This window comes from Oryctolagus cuniculus, chromosome 9 (assembly GCF_051225735.1).
Source record: "Oryctolagus cuniculus isolate XC-2025 breed Fujian yellow rabbit chromosome 9, ASM5122573v1, whole genome shotgun sequence".
NCBI lineage: Eukaryota > Metazoa > Chordata > Mammalia > Lagomorpha > Leporidae > Oryctolagus > Oryctolagus cuniculus.
Window position 1 is genome coordinate 78,225,263 of NC_142875.1, and position 18,235 is coordinate 78,243,497.

Sequence of the window (18,235 nt, forward strand, 5' to 3'; positions counted from 1 at the left end):
AATGTTTGGACTTCATAAAACATCAAAGCAAGAGATTTTTTTGCATTTTAGGACAGTTATTGGTAACAAAATGAAAGTAAGGAAGTAAACAGATCGTCTGTGTCTGGGAAGCAGACCATCTCAGAGATGTTTCCATCTCAGATTTCTTTTCATGAAAAACATTTGCTTGTCTTTTGGATGACCAGAATGGGTGATATGCCAAGACTACCATTTACAGATAGCTTTTGCCTAAGGCCAGGGGCAGTATTGTGTTTTGCATCCCAGAGGTCTCAAAGCCCCTAACCGAAACCTGTTTATAGTGACCAGATCTAGACAGCTGCCTCACTGCCTAGGGAAGACATACCCACCCCAGATGACAACTGGACAAAACCCACACCTGTGAAGGACACATGGCAGACTTTACCCTAACAACTCAGGTGCAGCTGACCCCCACAAGCCTTTAGATGTCTGCCCCAGGGCAACCTAAAATTAATTGTGATCCAAAGCCGTGGATATTTTAAGAATGGAGAAGATGTAAAAGAATATTTTCCACCAAGTAAAGACACGGTCTCTCCAGAGAGGAGGATCCCACTATTGCCTTTGCCAGTAATTGTTGGATCCAAATGGTCACTGCTGATATTGCAGCTTAGCTGGCCAAACATCTGCATTTTATGCAGCAGTGGAATGCAAAGTTAATCTACTTTTTCCAAAGGAAGGCAGACGTGGCATGTGAACAGTAGCAGCGGCGCTCCTGATGTGTGGAGATGTGTCTTGCTGTGCAAGAGGCTCACACTGCCACAAGTAACAGATGATCTTGGAGTGATAACAGAAGAACATGCAAACTTCAACTTGCTGGATGAATTATTTTGATGTAGAAGCAGAACTTGGCTGTTTCCTTGAGGCATCTCCTGAAAATTGCCCTTGTTGGAAATACTAGCCTTTGATTGTGGTTTTCTTTTCTTTGTCATATTGATTCCAACAGGGGGCATTGAATCAGAATTCTGAATGTTTTTTGATCTTTTCTTTGAAATAAAAGAAGTTGTTTAGGATGCTTTTTAGAGCACATCCATTTGTTCTGATCATGGGCTGGAATTAAAAGGGTGCTCCCATAAATACTTGCCTGGAGTCACATGCATCCTTTTCTTGATTTGTTGAGGGAAAGGCTGGAAACTTTTACTGCCTTAATAAGGAAACCTGGACAGAATGCTGACTCTGCACCTGATAAATCCTTCCAAATTGCCACAGGTGAAATGAAATGTTAATATCCCTTTCAATTATTAATAAAAATGTAAATAGATCTTGTTGGAAATGTAGGGCACTGAAAATAAAGTATTTTAATACATGTGTAGATAGCTTTTTGCTCAGCTACTAAAGAACTTCATTTTTAAAGCTTGTGTGTTCAAATGAGAAGGTAATTATTTTCATAAATTGGATATACTACATTGGAGACTTTCTGTTCTTCATTTTATATGCAAATCTATTTTAATTATAGAAAACATCAAATACAGATAACCAAAAGGAAAAAATGATTTTCCCTTATCCTACCACCCAGATATGGGCACACCTACACTGATATTTCAGACTTTCTTCCTTGCACATATTTTTTTTCTTTAATGAACATATTATACAAATCAGTCTAAAATCTGCCATTCTCACTTTCCAATCATAAGACATTTTAATTAAAATAAACCCACATTACTGTTTTAATAGTCTCCCAGATTCCCCTGGCAGGAATGTACTGGGATGTATTTAATGCTAGCTGTTTGCCATGTTTCCAATTTTGCTAAATCCAAAGAGATGAAAGATGTCCTTGTTTGAATATCCTTGTGTCTTAGCATGAATATTTTTACTTTACATGCACTGAATTTAAAACGCAGTCCCCTCCTTTCTTTAAGAAAAGGCTTGTGAGCTCTTGGCCTTAAAGCAAGTGTGCCTTATGTTTTTATTTCAGGTGTATGAGCACCAAGATGGCAGCAAATCACTGAAGCTGGGCGACTTTGGACTGGCCACTATTGTTGACGGCCCCCTGTACACAGTCTGTGGCACCCCAACATACGTGGCTCCAGAGATCATTGCAGAGACTGGGTAAATGCTTTTGTGTTTCAGTGCTATGCTCACAAAAGAACAAGGTTGCTTGGAGAATAAGAAACAGCACTGCTCTTTCTCACCTGGACTGAATTAGCTATCAGGTTTCTTGCACATTTTTTTCCCCAACTTTTATAGTGGAAGCCATTTTCTCTGTTTTCCCAATCAAGTTGCCAATTATAGCAATCTTGTTTAAGGCTTCTGTTTGTCCTTTGTTAAAGGTAGAACAGAAGTTATTAACCTCAGAGTAAAAAATGCTCAGACTAACAGAGAAACATACAGCAGAGGTAATTAACTCACTTGTGGTGCTAAGAGAAACAGATGCTACCTTGTGCGGTGATTACAGACTCTGGTGGTTATTTCTCTCAGCCGCCCTTTCCTCCTGCCCTGGTTTCTTTTGACCTTCTTGGAGATGCACCGATTTTCTGTGCAGTACAAACACCCTGGGGCATCAGAAGGCCACTGGGAATTTGCTGGTTTCTGTATGCAGAATCAGGTAAAGGAAAATCTGTAGCCTAGAATGGGGAGAGAAGTGAAAACACAGGGTGGCCTATTACTTAAACTTGTCCTTAAACTTGCCGACTTAATTCTTACTCTCCCAGCCAATGGGACTGTTCCCGTCTTGGACACCAATTAAGTTTAATGTAAACTCATGACCAGCTAGTGGCTGAGTCAGGATTTGAACTTCAGGTTCAGCCTGAATCAAAGGCTCTTTCAAGAGTGAGCCTTTGTTGCGGTAATTTAGACACCATTTGAAAAGATTACTTCTGTGTCTGTACCTGTATCGATCTGTATCTGTGTCCCAGTCTCAAGTTCACTGCCAGTTCCACCTGTGTGCTAATGTGTCACCTGGGAAGAAGTGGTGATGGCTCCAGTAGTTGGGAGATGCTCCTGGATTCAGCAAGGCCCAGCCCTGGCTGTTGCAGGCTTTTGGGGAGTAAGCCAGTAGATAAAACATCTTTCTTGTTTGTCTCTCTGACTTTCCAGTAAGATGAAAATAAATAATAAAAAGAATAAAGGCTCTTTAAGTGAAAAGTTCCATGTGTTACCAAGAGTCATCGACAGCTCTCTGAGTTTCTGTTCTTCGGCAGAAGGAATGGGGAGGAGAGAGCAGCCAGGGGAGGCAACCCTACTTTTTCTTCTCATCAGTAGTTTTAACCCACATCTGGAGATGTAGGTGGTACCATCCACTGTGACTGGTCAGGCATAGTGTTTCTGCATGTACCAAATGCAAAAGGCAGACATACACAAAAGATGAGAAGGGAACCCCAAAAGGAAATCCCTAGGGTGAGAAGTGAGGGAATGAGACTTTTTTGTTATTCATCCAGTCTGAGTGAGTGGGAGCCTTAGCCTGACTTCCGTCAGACAGAGCTGCCTGTGTACAGCCAGACTTCCCACTAGGACCTATTCTGATGTCTGCTGGGTGGGAGAGATGGGTTGCAGGAAGAGTAGCTGGCTGAGCTCCTCAAGACCCTGGTTGGAGCCCAACTCCGCCATTTGCTAACCGTACAATTGAGCAAAATTACATGTCCTTCTGAACCTCAGTTCTGGTGTGTTTTTTTTTTTTTTTTTTTCCATGAAATAGGCACTACTTCTCCTGTCCAACCTACAGGGTTGTTGGGGAAACCAAATAAGATAATATAGGTTAGTGTTTCATAAATTGGAATGTTCTATTGATAATTATTCTTCCTAATATTAGGGAGTTAGATGGTCTCAAGGGTCCTCAAAATTGGTATCACTACAATAAATCTTTTTGCTGCAACCCTGCACTTACTGATATTTGGATATGAGCCCAGGTATGCATTAATTTTTATTCATGTGGCTTAGATAATCTTTTTAAAAATTATTTTTTGTTATTTGCTTGAACTCTAGTGGGTTTTAGTGTAGCGTTTGTTAGATTTTTTTTAAATACTTGTGTGGAAAGTGACACCATTTAATTTTTTAAGATTTTATTTATTTATTTGAGAGGTGGAGTTACAGACAGAGAGAGAGAGAGACAGAGAGAAAATCTTCCCATCTGCTGATTCACTCCCCAAAGGGCCACAACAGCTCAAGCTGGGCCAATCCAAAGCCAGGAACCAGGAGCTTCTTCCAGGTTTCCCATGCAGGTGCAGGGGCCCAAGCACTTGATCCATCATCTACTGCTTTCCCAAGCCATAGCAGAGAGCTTGATCAGAAGTGGAGCAGCTCAGACTAGAACCAGCACCCATATAGGATGCTGGTGCTTCAGGCAAAGGCTTGGCCCACTATGCCACAGTGCCGGCCCTGTTAGGTTTTTTGAAAACTGGTTTGTGTTCTTTTGAGTTTGTTATAGAAGAATCATCTGTTTTATCATGCCCCCTAGTTCGTCCTGACCTGACTTTGCTAACTGTAACATCACTTACTTTTCCAGATATGGCCTCAAGGTGGACATCTGGGCAGCTGGTGTAATCACTTACATCCTGCTGTGTGGTTTCCCTCCGTTCCGTGGGTATGGGCAGCAGTCTTTTATTCAGCACCAACAAAGCATGGCTCTATTCCCTGAATGATCCATTTGGCCTTTTGCACAAAGGAGCCTGCAGCAGAAAAAAAATAATAAGAATTTTACTTGCAATGCCTGTTATGTTCTCTGTGGTATGCATGCTAATTTGTCTGCTTTCCATAAATCTTCTTCCTAGAGTTTAAAAACTCATTTTTTCTTAATTCACCAAAATAGTTCCATATTGACATTTTCAATTGCTTTCAAAACACACATTTCACACATCTGTGGGGAAAGGAAGGGCCCCACTGCGTAAGAACGAGGAGATCCACCCTGATTTGACGTTTTTGTGCTGTTTTCTCCTTGTTGTTCTCCTGAACAGAAGTGGTGATGACCAAGAGGTGCTTTTTGATCAGATTTTGATGGGGCAGGTGGACTTCCCGTCTCCATACTGGGATAATGTTTCTGATTCTGCAAAGGTATGTTTCCAGTAGCTTCCTCTTCCATATAGCCTGTGTGTCTCAGTGGAGTTAATGATGCCAGATCATTGTGAACATGGTAAACAATGATGGCATAACTATTATTTCTGTACACATATAAGTTGCACGTAATAGGTTTCTCAAGATTTCATCAAATCTTCCATTCAGAACCATCCCAACACGTGCTCGTCAAGCGTCTCCAGTTCACTGGCTTCAGCTCATCCAGTTGTTACTCCAGTCACATAGCTACAGCCACTTGCTGTGCCCCACCTTTTACAGCCTGAGTCCACCTCAGATTTTGGTGCACCTTATTTTTTTTTTTATTTGACAGGTAGAGTTATAGACAGTGAGAGAGAGACAGAGAGAAAGGTCTTCCTTCCGTTGGTTCACTCCCCAAATGGCCGTTACAGCCAGCGCTGCGCCGATCTGAAGCCAGGAGCCAGGTGCTTCCTCCTGGTCTCCCATGTGGGTGCAGGGGCCCAAGCACTTGGGGCATCCTCCACTGCCCTCCCAGGCCACAGCAGAGAGCTGGATGAGAAGAGAAGCAACCGGGACTATAACCCAGCACCCATATGGGATGCCGGCACCACAAGGTGGAGGATTAACCAAGTGAGCCACGGCGCCAGCCCCTTGGTGCACCTTATTGCTTCACCTTTCTCAGGTCTTGACTCCGTGTCATCTTCTCAGACCATCCTGTTTACAATTGCAACTACTAAACCTTGCTTGACTTGCTTTATCCTCCTTTATTTGCTTTATTTTTCCCCATAGTACTTACATCTTTATGTACATCTGGTATACCACCTAATGGCCTATCTATCTATTCACCCCTCTGTAGATAAATCAATAGACACAGATCAGTGAATAGGTCTTCTTTATGTAGTCCATTTCCAAACTCTCCCTACTAGAATGCAAATTCTGTGAAGGCAAGGATTGTTTTCTGTTTTGTTCATTGCTGTATCATCTGTGTCTAAATAATGGCCAGTATTTCACAGGCACTCAATATATATTGAATAAATATATGAATGAGTGAATTGGTCAATTAATTGATCAAAATGAAGAAAGTTCAGCCTCATCATAGGTTAAAATGGTCAAGAAAGATTTTATAGGGAAACTATGATTTAAGTTAAACCTCCAGGCAAAGCCAATATTTAGAGGCAGAGGGAATCAAGAAATATAGTTTTTATCCCACTGAACTAAAAAATCAACCTCTAAGATGGATAGAGTGATGATTGCATGATAATGTGAATGTACTGAATGCCACTAAATTATACACTTAATATGGTCAAAGTGGTAAATTTTATGTATGTTTTGCCACATTAAAATAATAATAGCACATCAACCACTAAGAGAACTATAGAAACTTTACATTGTGATATTAGTAGACCTTGGAGGAAAAAGGAAGACCTTTTCATTGATCTCTTTCAAATTTATATTTTTTTCTCCAAGAATTTTCAATTTTTGAGAATTTAATTTTGAGAAATAATTATCTTTTGGTTGTTCAACAGTGTATGTCTTTCCTTTTTCTATGTCTTATGTATGAGTTCAGTTCTAAAACTCAACATCCTAGACATAACCACTTCGCATAGAAAGTGATGCATATCAGGTACAAGTCTGGCATTTTCTTCAGCTGTCCATCAGTCTGCCTCTGGACTTGAGAAAATGTAGGGAATTGAGGGAAGGGTGAGCAATGAGATGAGATGACACAGCTGCAGAGGTCAAGGTAGAGGTGTCTTCACCTGCACTTGGGCTCTTCAGGAATCTGCCCAGCTCTCAATGCTGTCACTCCATAACCTGAGAGAAAAATTGAGGCATGGCTTTCAAACATTTTGAAATACCCACATAGACCATATCCTATATCCCCAAGCACCTGGCAAAGAGCATCACACACAGGAATTGTTTTAGTAAGTCCTGGTCCAAGCCAGAAAGTGGATGAAGAAAGCTAAGGTAAATTGTCTACATCAGTGGCAGTCAATTATCCCCATCCCGTGTGGTGCCCAGAGCCTGTGTATATAAGGAATGGGGTCATGTGCATCTAACCGGCTTGTTTTGGGGGGAGCTTCTAACCCAAAGTGGAAAATGAATGCCAAATGGGCCATGAAGACCAAAGTTGTGATTTCCTGGTTCAAATTATTTGAGCCCATAGTTAAGATTCGTTAACTTCAGAATCATCACATCATTTACCCCTTCGTAGCTCTAGAGTTGACTCTTGAATGAGATGATTTGAAACTGCACAAGTCCACTTAATGTGGATTTTTTGAAGATTTTTGCTAATATAAAGAACAGATAAAAAAAATAAGAAACATTCAGTTGTATGTCATGAATGCTCAGAATATAAGTAGATAATCCATTTTATCATTTGCTACCATAAAATATACACAAGTGGATTATAAAAGTTAACAAAACTTAAGCACCTTGGGGCCGGCGCTGTGGTGCAGTAGGTTAATCCTCTGCCTGCAGTACCAGCATCCCATATGGGTGCTGGTTCTTATCCTGGCTGCTCCTCTTCCAATCCAGCTCTCTGCTATGGTCTGGGAAAGTAGTAGATGGCCCAAGTGCTTGGGCCCCTGCACCTGCATGGGGGACCCGGAAGAAGCTCCTGGCTCCTGGATTTGGATTGACCCAGCTCCAGCCATTGGGGCTATTTGGGGGGTGAACCAGTGAAAGGAAGACCCTTCTGTTCTCCCTCTCACTGCCTGTAACTCTACCTCTTAAATAAATAAATCTTAAAAAAAAAAAAAAAAACTTAAGCACCTTACCACTTACACATCATGCAAGTACAATTTGCAATCAAGAGGAATGTAAACAAATGTAAAGCAATATTAAATCTTAACTACATAAGTTACTTGTACATACTGTGCTTCAAGGGTTTGTGGCTACCTCCTGCTGCTATGGTAGTGAGCTCTGTGTTGCTTACAGCACCAGGGACGCTCATCGTCTTCACAGGAGCAGTTAGTCTCTCCAGCAAATAGTGTATTACAGGGAAAAGTGATCTCTAACAGTTCCTGCATATTTTTATCATGTGTAATACATATAACATAGGAAATATGTATGATCGACTGTTTAGGTTATCATAAAGGCTTCAGGTCAACTGCAGGCTATTAGTAATTAAGTGTGGGGGTAAGTCAAAAGTTATATACAGGCAAAGCATTTGGTCTAGCAGTTAAGATGCCTCCATCCCATATCAGAGTGTTTGTGTTCAAATCGTGGCTCCATTCCCAATTCCAGCTTCCAACTAATGTGGACTCTAGGGTTAGGGGTAGGGGACTGGTGATGGCTCAGTAACTGGGCTCCTGCCACCTACATTGGAGACTGGAATTGAATTCTTGCCTTCAGCTCAGCCCCACCCCAGCCATTTGGGGGAGTGAATCAGTGGACTGGAGATTTCTTGTGCTCTCCATCTATGGCCCTCTGTCTCTCTCCCATTCTCTCTACATCAAAAATTAAAATAAAAAGTAAATAAATGAAACTATACACAGATTTTTTGATTGCACTAAGATCAGAATCCCTAAGCCCTGCTTTGTTCAACTGTGTTTCCTTTATATTGATGAGGCTAGAAGCTTTTGAAGCCATTTTTACGTATTTCCTTAGAATTCCTTGGCTACTAAGCAATAGTTATTTCTATTTTATCACCTAGCTGTTGGCAAGTCTATTTCTTTTCTTATTCCATTATTTTTTTTTTTTTGACAGACAGAGTGGACAGTGAGAGAGAGAGAGAGACAGAGAGAAAGGTCTTCCTTTTGCCATTGGTTCACCCTCCAGTGGCCGCCGCGGCTGGCGCACTGTGCTGATCCGAAGCCAGGAGCCAGGTGCTTCTCCTGGTCTCCCATGGGGTGCAGGGCCCAAGCACTTGGGCCATCGTCCACTGCACTCCCGGGCCATAGCAGAGAGCTGGCCTGGAAGAGGGGCAACCGGGACAGAATCCGGCGCCCCGACCAGGACTAGAACCCGGTGTGCCGGTGCCGCTAGGCGGAGGATTAGCCTGTTGAGCCGCGGCGCTGACCTTTATTCCATTCTTACAAGGCTAAATATGCCATCTAGGAATTAGGAGGAAAAAATGATTTTGACTTTCATCTGCCAAAGTGTAAATTAATTAAAGTATTCTTAACATGTGACCTCTATATTAAACTAATTAAGAAGTTTGTCTTTTAACTGTAAAACCCTAGACAAAGATATGAGTATTAATTCATTAGCTTTGAGTAATGTGTCTCTTTTCTACTGTAAACATGTATTATGGAATTGATTTTAATATGAATATTTTATCTTTTCTGTCAACCACATGCTGTATAATTATGATTCCAGTTGCTCACCTTCCCTTTAACTTTCAAAGGCATTACTCAGGTAACCATGGGTAAATGGAATTGATAAATGAAAGATGTGGAGCTTCCTTGAATGCTTTTCCAAACTGAAAGAGAATTGCGTTTGCAACACCCAGGTTTTCACCTTAAAAGTAAAGTAAATGAAATCAATGTTCGCCTTACAGGAGCTCATCACCATGATGCTGTTGGTCGATGTCGATCAGCGATTTTCAGCCGTGCAAGTCCTTGAGCACCCCTGGGTTAACGTAAGTGACTGTTTCCTTCCATGGAGCCATTCCTGATTTTCCTTTTAAAAACTGTTTACAGGTTTCCTAATGATGTTGTCTCCCTTTGAAAATGTTGTCTTTGGGGTCGCTCCCCTCCCCTAGATGTGCCCGGCCAGTTACAGGGTCTTAGATTTGTTCTCCAGAGACACAGGCTCAGTCCATTTCATTCCTTCCATGGGGCTGCCTTCTAACTGGGGAGGTGTATGTGACTGCTGTTCCCATGCTAACACCTTCTCTCTGCAGTCCAGATTAGGGCTAAATAATCACTGGTGAAGCAGAGCGATTTTCTGAGTTAGTCCTTTTACCAAAAGTAGGAGTAACAGAGGGTTTCTGCATACACTTTGGAGTACAGTAATGCAACGCCTCTCAAACTTGAATCTGCTCACCAACCACCCAGACATCTTGTTAAAATGCAGATTCGAATGCAGCGGGATTGAGGCTGTGCATTTGTAAAAGTTCCCAGATGCTGCTTCTGTGGTTGCTCTTTAAGTACAAGAGCATAAGTGTATTTCTCCAGTTATTTCTCTGCAGAGCGGCAGAACCCCATTGTTTAACCCTCTTAGTCCTACAACTAATTGAAAAGGATGTTTTTAAATTAACAATAATAATAGTTAATACAGAGTGCTTAGCTTCTGGAGTTTGTCGGTACTATTTGAATGAACTACCTTGAATGAACTGATTGTGTTCCTCTCAGCATCTTTATAATCTGGTTACTATTGTCATTTCAGCTGGTAGGTGGGCAAATTCCATAAGCAAGTTGAATGGTTCTTACTACCAGAATAGAAGGCATGTAGATTTGGATGTAGACATAGACATGGACATGGAAAAGGACAATCATAAAACTGTCAGCTCATTGATAGAAATTTTGCCAGCCTGCCTTCTGGTGCTGTATGATCTGGCTGGAAATTGATGACAACAAAACATTCCACTTCTCTGAACTGTCACCGGGGCAGGTAGTTAAGTAGCTTTTTCCCAGAGTAACTACTACTGAGGACAAAGTATGACCGAAAGCACGGTCATCACACAAGGTGACAAGAGCTTGGAATCTTGCTCTTCTGCCTGATGGCCACTGGCAGAGTTTCTAGTAATTTGCACATCTGAACATGATTCTTCACACTCCGCTGGGAGGTTTTATGTCTATGTGGCATCCTCCAAAAGTTCATAAGGATGGAAATAAATACAAGTTTAGGGACCAGCATTTGGAGCACTGGTTAAGACACTGCTTGGGATACCCATATCCTATATCAGAGTGTTTGGATCTGAGTTCCAGTTCTGCTTCTGACTCAAGCTTCCTGCTAATGCCACCCTGGCAGGAATCAGGTGATCGTTCAAGTGCTTGGGCCTTTGGTACCCATTAGAGAAATCTAGATTGAGTTCCTGGCTCCTGGGCTTCAACCTGGCCCACCCCTGGCTATTTTGGGCATATGGGAAATGAACCAGGAGATGGAAGAACTCTGTATCTCCAGTCTCTCTGCCTTTGAAATAAATTTAAAAAATCAACCAGTAAATAAATAAATGTTGAGGCAAGTTTATTCTGGTATAAAAATATTTTAAAATTCATACATCTTTTTATAATATGCATTTTCCATGAATTTGTTGAAGACTGCTCTATCCATGAGTTTCAAAACATTTTGGTCTAAAATAAACATATTTTAATACCATTTCCATGAACTTTTAAAAGCCTCTCATAAGACTATGAATGAGCATTTAGAGAGTCACAGCAAAAAATACAAACCCCCACCCCGGTTCCTAGGATAGAGGGGCGGGGGATGGGGGGCAGCCATCATCCAGGGTGGTGTCTTCTGGCCTCAGCAACCTTTGCATTTATCCCAGGCTGCCAAACAAAAATTATCCTTTCCTATGAGAGGGGAAGGGGTAAGGGAGCATCTTGAATCTAATAATAATAAGCCTTCTATATGGGCAAGTGGATATTATTTTACCCATTTTTTTCAGATGAGGAGACTGATGCTATGAGGGGCGATTTGCCCAAAGTAGTCATGCTTGCAGTTGAGCCAGAACCTGCAACCAGGCATCCTCACGCCAAGCCCAGATGCCATAAAGTCCTGTGCACCACACTACTGCTCTCCCCCTTTGGCATACATGAGTGCACTGTATGGAAATCAGCATTGTTATAATGAGAATTGTTACAAGTTGGCAGCCTTTCCAAACTAAAATACCTAGATTATGGCACTTTTCCTTCAGGTATGTGGAGTGGAAGTGGCACAAGCCAGCTGTACTCTCTCTTAGTTCTGACTCAACTATGTGGACTAATTCAAAGCCCAGGGCCCATAACTTATCAAATTGCATGTTAGTCCCAGAAGGATAACCACACGGAATAAACTGGAAAATCTGAATTTGAAACGTAGCCTTTGAAGGCCCAAAATGAGTCATAGAGGACAAAGATTTGTCAATGGCAAATGGCTGTTAGAGCTTTCCAAACACAGAGGGCCACTGCCAGCCAGACCCGCGCTCCAACAGCACCGCCTGATGCTGCCTGACAGTCAAGGGCAATCAAAGAGGCTGCCCCAGCCCCCAGAGGGTGTCCTGGAAGGCTTCTGGGAAGAGATGGCAGAACTCCGCCCTGGAGAGGCTGGGAAGTGGAGGCCCGGCAGACGACTCCAGCAGGATGTGGACATTTGCAAGAAGCAAACTTTGTGAATAAGAGTGAGTTTGGCGGTGGTCTGGAATGCCATTGGAAACAGCGTAATCATTCACCCTGATTCCAAACCAAATGACTGCATCAGTAATATTCCACTCGATGCAGTAAATAAGAAGAACCTAAGCAGCCTTCCAGCTGTTACCTTGGAAAAGCGAGGCTGCTCACTTTCCTAGCTTGACATATATACAACTGCATCTGCGCCGTAACTTTCTGCCGCCTCCACCAGCTCCGCGCACACTGCTACACCTGGTCCCACTTTGCAGATAATTAGCTTCCTCTGCTCTCTCTGGAGCTTGGACGTCTGCTGTCATTTCAGTTTCCCTCTCAGATTCCCTAAAAACATTTCCTAAAAGCAAGGATAACATTTAAGTAATCATCCAAGAGATTTAAAACTTAAAAGAAATACCATTTAAATAATTCAAAAATATTTTTACCTTCTACTGAAATGCAGAGAGAAAAGTCTGTTGCTTTCAGTAAAAGCCTTTTAAAACTTAAGCTATAAAGTGGTTGCTTCATTTTTGAAATTATTTTTACACAGTAACTCAACCAGAAACCTGCTTATTTTCTGTGCCTCAAAATAATAAATTAAAAAATGAGGTTTCACAACCAGCATTTAGGATTTATTGAAGTCACTTGAACAAAAACACATGCACAACCAAGCAATCAAAATAAATAAATTAGGAATGTAAAAGGGTATCCATTTAACAAGACATTTTGCATTTGGCAATCAAATTATATCTGATCCCCACAAAGGACGCTCCCTAAGGGGGAGAAAGGTAGTAATCATTATGTGAACCCTAAGGAAGGCCTCAGGAAGCTCTTCCTGTGTTCTCATTAGTTCTAATTTTCTCTATTGCTGATACAGTGACCTTTCCACCTGGCACACTTGGCACTGAAAAGGCAGTCTCTCAGGAAGCAGAAGGCACAACACAAGGGCAATAGAATCAAAAACCAAGTCAGCAAAAGTCGCTTGTTTTAACCCCGCTGCAGGAGACGCCTCTAAGCCCTCATTTATTTTTCATGCACTCTGGTCACGAACCTCACCGTGTTCCTGTTTGTCCTTGACTTCTGATGTCCTGTTGGAAGGATCATGAGTGAGGCCTCCCAGGGCGAGATCCCATGAACCAGTCAACAAAGACGCCATCACTATGTGGCCATGCGCCCAGGAGAAGAATGGAGACTCCTGGAAGTTGCACAGCCTCCCCCAGCTGCATGACCTTGGAGAAATCACTTCTCTCCTCCAAACCAGTTTTGCTGTCTGTGGAATGCACTAAGTAGGATAGGCCTCTCCTGTTGTCGTGAGCACAAAGAGAGGATCATCTATTCCAAGGGCCTCAAAAGACCATCTAGTACTTATAGGCATTTCACATATATATGCTGAATCGGACTGTGGGCCAGGGTCAGCTCTGTCACTCTTTGCTTTCTGCCGGTGAAATGCAAATTGTGATCACAGCTGGAACATGATCCTTTATGTGGGCCACAGATCCACATAGATAATGATGCATTAGCAACTCTGTGGCCTGCTCCAGTATCCCAACTACCCCCCTACCAACCGCAACTGTTCCCATTAGGGTTCTTTGCCTCATTACTCATCAAATGAAGAACCATATAATTTAGGCATATATAACATAAGCATGGAATAGGCAATAATATATCCTTTTTCCAGATTTATTTTTATTTATTTGAAAGCAGAGTGACAAAGAGACAGAGATAGATACAGATCTTCCATTTGCTGGTTCACTCCCCAAATGCCCAAAACAGCCAGGGCTGCGCCAGGCCAAAGTCAGGAGCCAGGAACTCCATCTAGGTCTCCCACAAGGGTGACAGGGGCCCAGGCGCCTGGGCCATCTTCTGCTGTCTTCCCAGGCGCATTGTAGGGAGTGCTATCTGAAGTGGAGCAGCTGGGACTCAGAGCAATGCTCTGACATGAAATGACACCATCTCAGGCAGCAGCTTAACCCACTATGCCAGGATGCTGGCCTCAAAAATAATAGATCTTGATCATTCTGGGAATTCAGGAAAAAGTTGAGTCATTTCCCCCCTACCCAGTGATTCTTTATTGGTGGAAGTGTAGGTTAGTGATAAGTTCACAAATTGAACTGATGTTTCAGAAAATTTCTTTATTTAAGATTTATTTTATTTATTTGAAAGAAAGAGTTACAGAGAGGTAGAGACAGAGACAGAGAGAGAGGTCTTCTGTCCGCTGATTCACTCACCAGATGGTCGAAACTGCCAGAGCTGAGCCAATTTGAAGCCAGAAACTAGGAGTTTCTTCCAGGTCTCCCACATGGGTGCAGGGGCCCAAGGACTTGGGCCATCCTCTACTGCTTTCCCAAGCCATAGCAGAGAGCTGGATCAGAAGAGGAGCAGCCAGAACTAGAACCGGCACCCATATGGGATGCTGGCGCTTCAGGCCAGGGCTTTAATCCACTACGCCACAGCGCCAGCCCCTCAGAAAAATTTCTTATTTGTAATCAGGGTCAAATGATCCTTATTATACTATTTGAAATGCATTGCTGTCATTGCACTTTGATTTTCAAAATGTTGACCTGCCTTAGCCCTTGTTCTCCTGAAGCTCCAGGATGCAATAATTCTGCACATCTGTTTTACTTCAAATTGTTTTCCAAAATTTGCTGATGAGGAAACTGGGCTTCAATGGAATCTAGTTTGCAGCTCAATGGAGTCTCTAGTCTGAGAGCTGAGTTTTGCCCAAGGAATTCAAATTTAATTGATCTGCCCTGGGCATCTTGGCATCAAGATTTCAAAAACTCCCAGGTGATTATAATGTGAGACCAAGTTGGAGAACCTTTGTCCCAGGGAAAGGACTGGTTTCAAAGAGTCAATACAGTTATTTAATCAATTCAGGATTTCCAATCACCTTCTTGACCTTTGCATTGTATTTTACCACCTCTATCCTCTAAACTACCCTTCTTAAAAAGCACTGCTCAGGGGCCCGCACTGTAGCACAATGAGTTAAGCTGCTGCCTATGATGCCAGCATCTAAAATGGGTGCCAGTTAGAGTCCTAGATGCTCTACTTCCAATCCAGTGCCCTACTAATGTCCCTAGGAAAGCAATGGAACATGGCCTGGGTTCTTGGACCCCTGTCATCCGTGTGAAAGACCCAAATGAGGTTCTAGGATCCTGGCTTCCTGGTGGAAGATCTCTATCCCTCTCTCTCTCTGTAACTCTGCCTTTCAAATAAATAAATTGCTTTATTTAACAAAGCACTGCTCAGCCAAGATATTCCAAAGGGGGAAAAAACAATAGGAAAAGGAAAAAAAAATCCAGGAGCCTTGAAAATCTCCCAGGATATTCCATGCTGACTAATAAAAACCAGCACTGCCCATTTGGTGCCGCAGTTACAATGCTGCTTGGGACACCTGCGTCCCATATCAGAGTGCCTGGGTTCAAGCCCCATTTCCACTCCTGATACCAGCTTCCTTCCTGTTAACCACACATTGGATGGTGGCTCAACTAGTAGGGTCCCTGCCATCTCAATTGTGCTTTTGGCTCCTGGCGTTGGTCTGGCCCAGCCCTGGCTATTGCAGACATTCAGGGAATGAACCAGCAGATGAAAGCTATCTCTTTGTCTGTTTGTCTCTCTCACTCTCCGTGTGTCTTTGCCTTTCAAATAAATTAATTAGATTGTTTTAAAAAGTCAGCCCTACCCACACAAAAATATGGACGCATTCATCTCAAGTTGTTAGAAATTAAGCAAACTCCAATGCCACTGCAATAATATTTGGAAACACTTCTCTGTGCTGGTGAATTATCCATGATGACATGGAGGTTCACTTTCCATTTGTACATCTCATCTTCTCCTTGCTCCGAAGTAGATCTTAATTTACTTTCCCTGTTCACCGTAGACACAGAGAATGCACCAGGCCATACTGACGAGGGTCAAAAGACCTGGGGCGCTGTACACCTGGGGATGGTTAACCAGAATCATGGGGCAGCACATAGGAAGGTGAAACTGAACTGCACTTGAAGAGGATGCTAACAAACTTGGAACTGTTTAAAAACTAAATCCGAATATTCTGGTAGTGAACCGTGCAAGACTGCCATGCTTCTCATAAATTTACTGGTATGATGTAGAGGCTGGCAATGAGCACACTGAAAACCAGATCCATGATTCAAAACCAAAAGTTCATGCGGGAAGGAGGATTTTCTAAAGCATGACCCCTGAAATCATTTCCCCAAGGACAGAGGGGAATTCACTCTACTGAATGACTTCACATCCGAGCCCCCCCACCTCCGCCCCCGCCAGACCTCCCCACAGCTCTTCCCAGCAACCCCTAGAGAAAGGGGAAGCAGGAGGCTAGGTCTCCTACAGACAGCTGTGAGAGTTCATTTTCCATTTTGCAAACTAATTTTGTCCTTGTCAGTCGCAATGCTCTGCCAAGTGGTAGATGGCAATTTCTAAATCAAAACCCACTAACCTCAAACCACAACCAGCCCGTGTCAAACTTCAGAAACAACTCCCAAACCAGAACGTATGGTAATAATACTCTAACTATTTGTAAAATACTGCCAGGTTTGTCACGTTTAGAAAATTCATTGCACATTTTTGGCACATAATCTATTCTGAATAATGGTGATAAAGATGTATATATAAAAATGTATGTTTTTAATGGCCCTATTTATTTTATTGATGCAAGACAGTAAGTTAACTAAATCTCCATCGTGAACCCGTATGGCTCAGGTACAGTTTAGATCCCAGCAAAGCCAGTTGTTTATGTCTTTTAATCCAATTAGACTGAAAGCCTCCGAAATTTATGTAGAAATGCTGCAGGCTCTTTTGTTGCCATGGTGTGTGTATATATGTGTGAGTGAGGTAATGTATGTGCATGCCTGTATGTGTGTGTGTGTGTGTGTGTGTGTTAGCTCCTCTATCAGAGACCCCTTATTTCATTGGGGAAAAAAAGTAACCTGAAATGTTCTAAGATTTATGAAGTCGAAAGCATCTCTGACAACTTGCGAGAGTTGTTTCGCTACTTTCATTGCTTCAGTGTGAACTAATAACCCAAGGGAAGCTCAGACCTTCCCCAGAATTTAAAGTTGGAAGGCTGAATGTCTGGGCCCCGGCATAAAAGAGTTGCTAGAAGCCTTGACAGGAGATTAGGACGGCTCAGGGCTGGACAGTGATGACGCAGTCCATAGCCAGGAGGTAAGAAAGCAGCCTCCTGGTTCAAGAGCTGGCAGCATGAGACACAGCAGGGACAGGTGACTTTCTGGCAAAGGTGGTAAGGCTGGGATCATCCAGCAAGTGACAAATCTCCCTTGGGAAGTTAAGAAGGGTGCTCCTGTGGAAATCCAGCGATTTTTCTCCATATTCACACCCAGCCTGTGCCATTACAGCAGCACACAACTGGCCCGGGACAACTTCACTTCGTCCCATGTGAGCCAGGCCTTGAGTGCCACCTGCTGCCAGGGGCCCCCTGGAGCCCCAGCCCCCACAGGTCACGTTGCCGCATCCCAGAGAGGGGGACCCCCAGTCTCTCCTTTATTCTAAGCTTCTGTGTTCCTCCGGGCCCCTGAAGTGCTCGTTATTCCTTTCATTGACTTCCAAATCCTTCCCAGGCTCCCTAAGTCCTGTCCAAATGTCTCGGGTGTTTTCAGCCCCTAATTCAATTCTCACTCCCCTCCACTGCTGTGTGTCTTGCATCATGGAAACAGTGATTCACCGAGCATTTCCATTCAATATTTATGGAGCCCTCTGACAACCAGAAACTATGCTAGTAAATGTCCTTGATAGAAAGAATCCACACTTTGGGACCTGGTTCAGTCCTGACTTGACCACTGTGTGACTTTGAGCAAATTACATTACTTTGCTAAGCCTCAGTTTGCCCATCTTCAAAATGGGACTGCTTATGCCAGCCATAGAAGATAGTCTGAAAATGAGATCTATGTACATCATTAGGACAGGCTCTTGTAACAGGTGACTCTTTTTTTTAAATGATTTATTTATTTACTTGAAAGACAGAGTTACAG

At 42.8% G+C, this 18,235-nt stretch overlaps 1 protein-coding gene across 3 annotated transcripts in view; it reads left to right on the forward strand.

The window, feature by feature from the left end:
• DCLK1 (doublecortin like kinase 1) overlaps nucleotides 1–18,235 on the forward strand; it is a 391,925-nt gene that overhangs the window by 345,461 nt on the left and 28,229 nt on the right. For all 3 annotated transcript variants that reach the window (XM_008273546.5, XM_008273545.5, XM_017350169.4), the window contains 4 exons: nucleotides 1,931–2,064; nucleotides 4,457–4,534; nucleotides 4,905–5,001; nucleotides 9,482–9,562. In XM_008273546.5, the coding sequence (XP_008271768.3) occupies nucleotides 1,931–2,064; nucleotides 4,457–4,534; nucleotides 4,905–5,001; nucleotides 9,482–9,562 (390 nt within the window). The remainder of the gene's footprint in view (nucleotides 1–1,930; nucleotides 2,065–4,456; nucleotides 4,535–4,904; nucleotides 5,002–9,481; nucleotides 9,563–18,235) is intronic.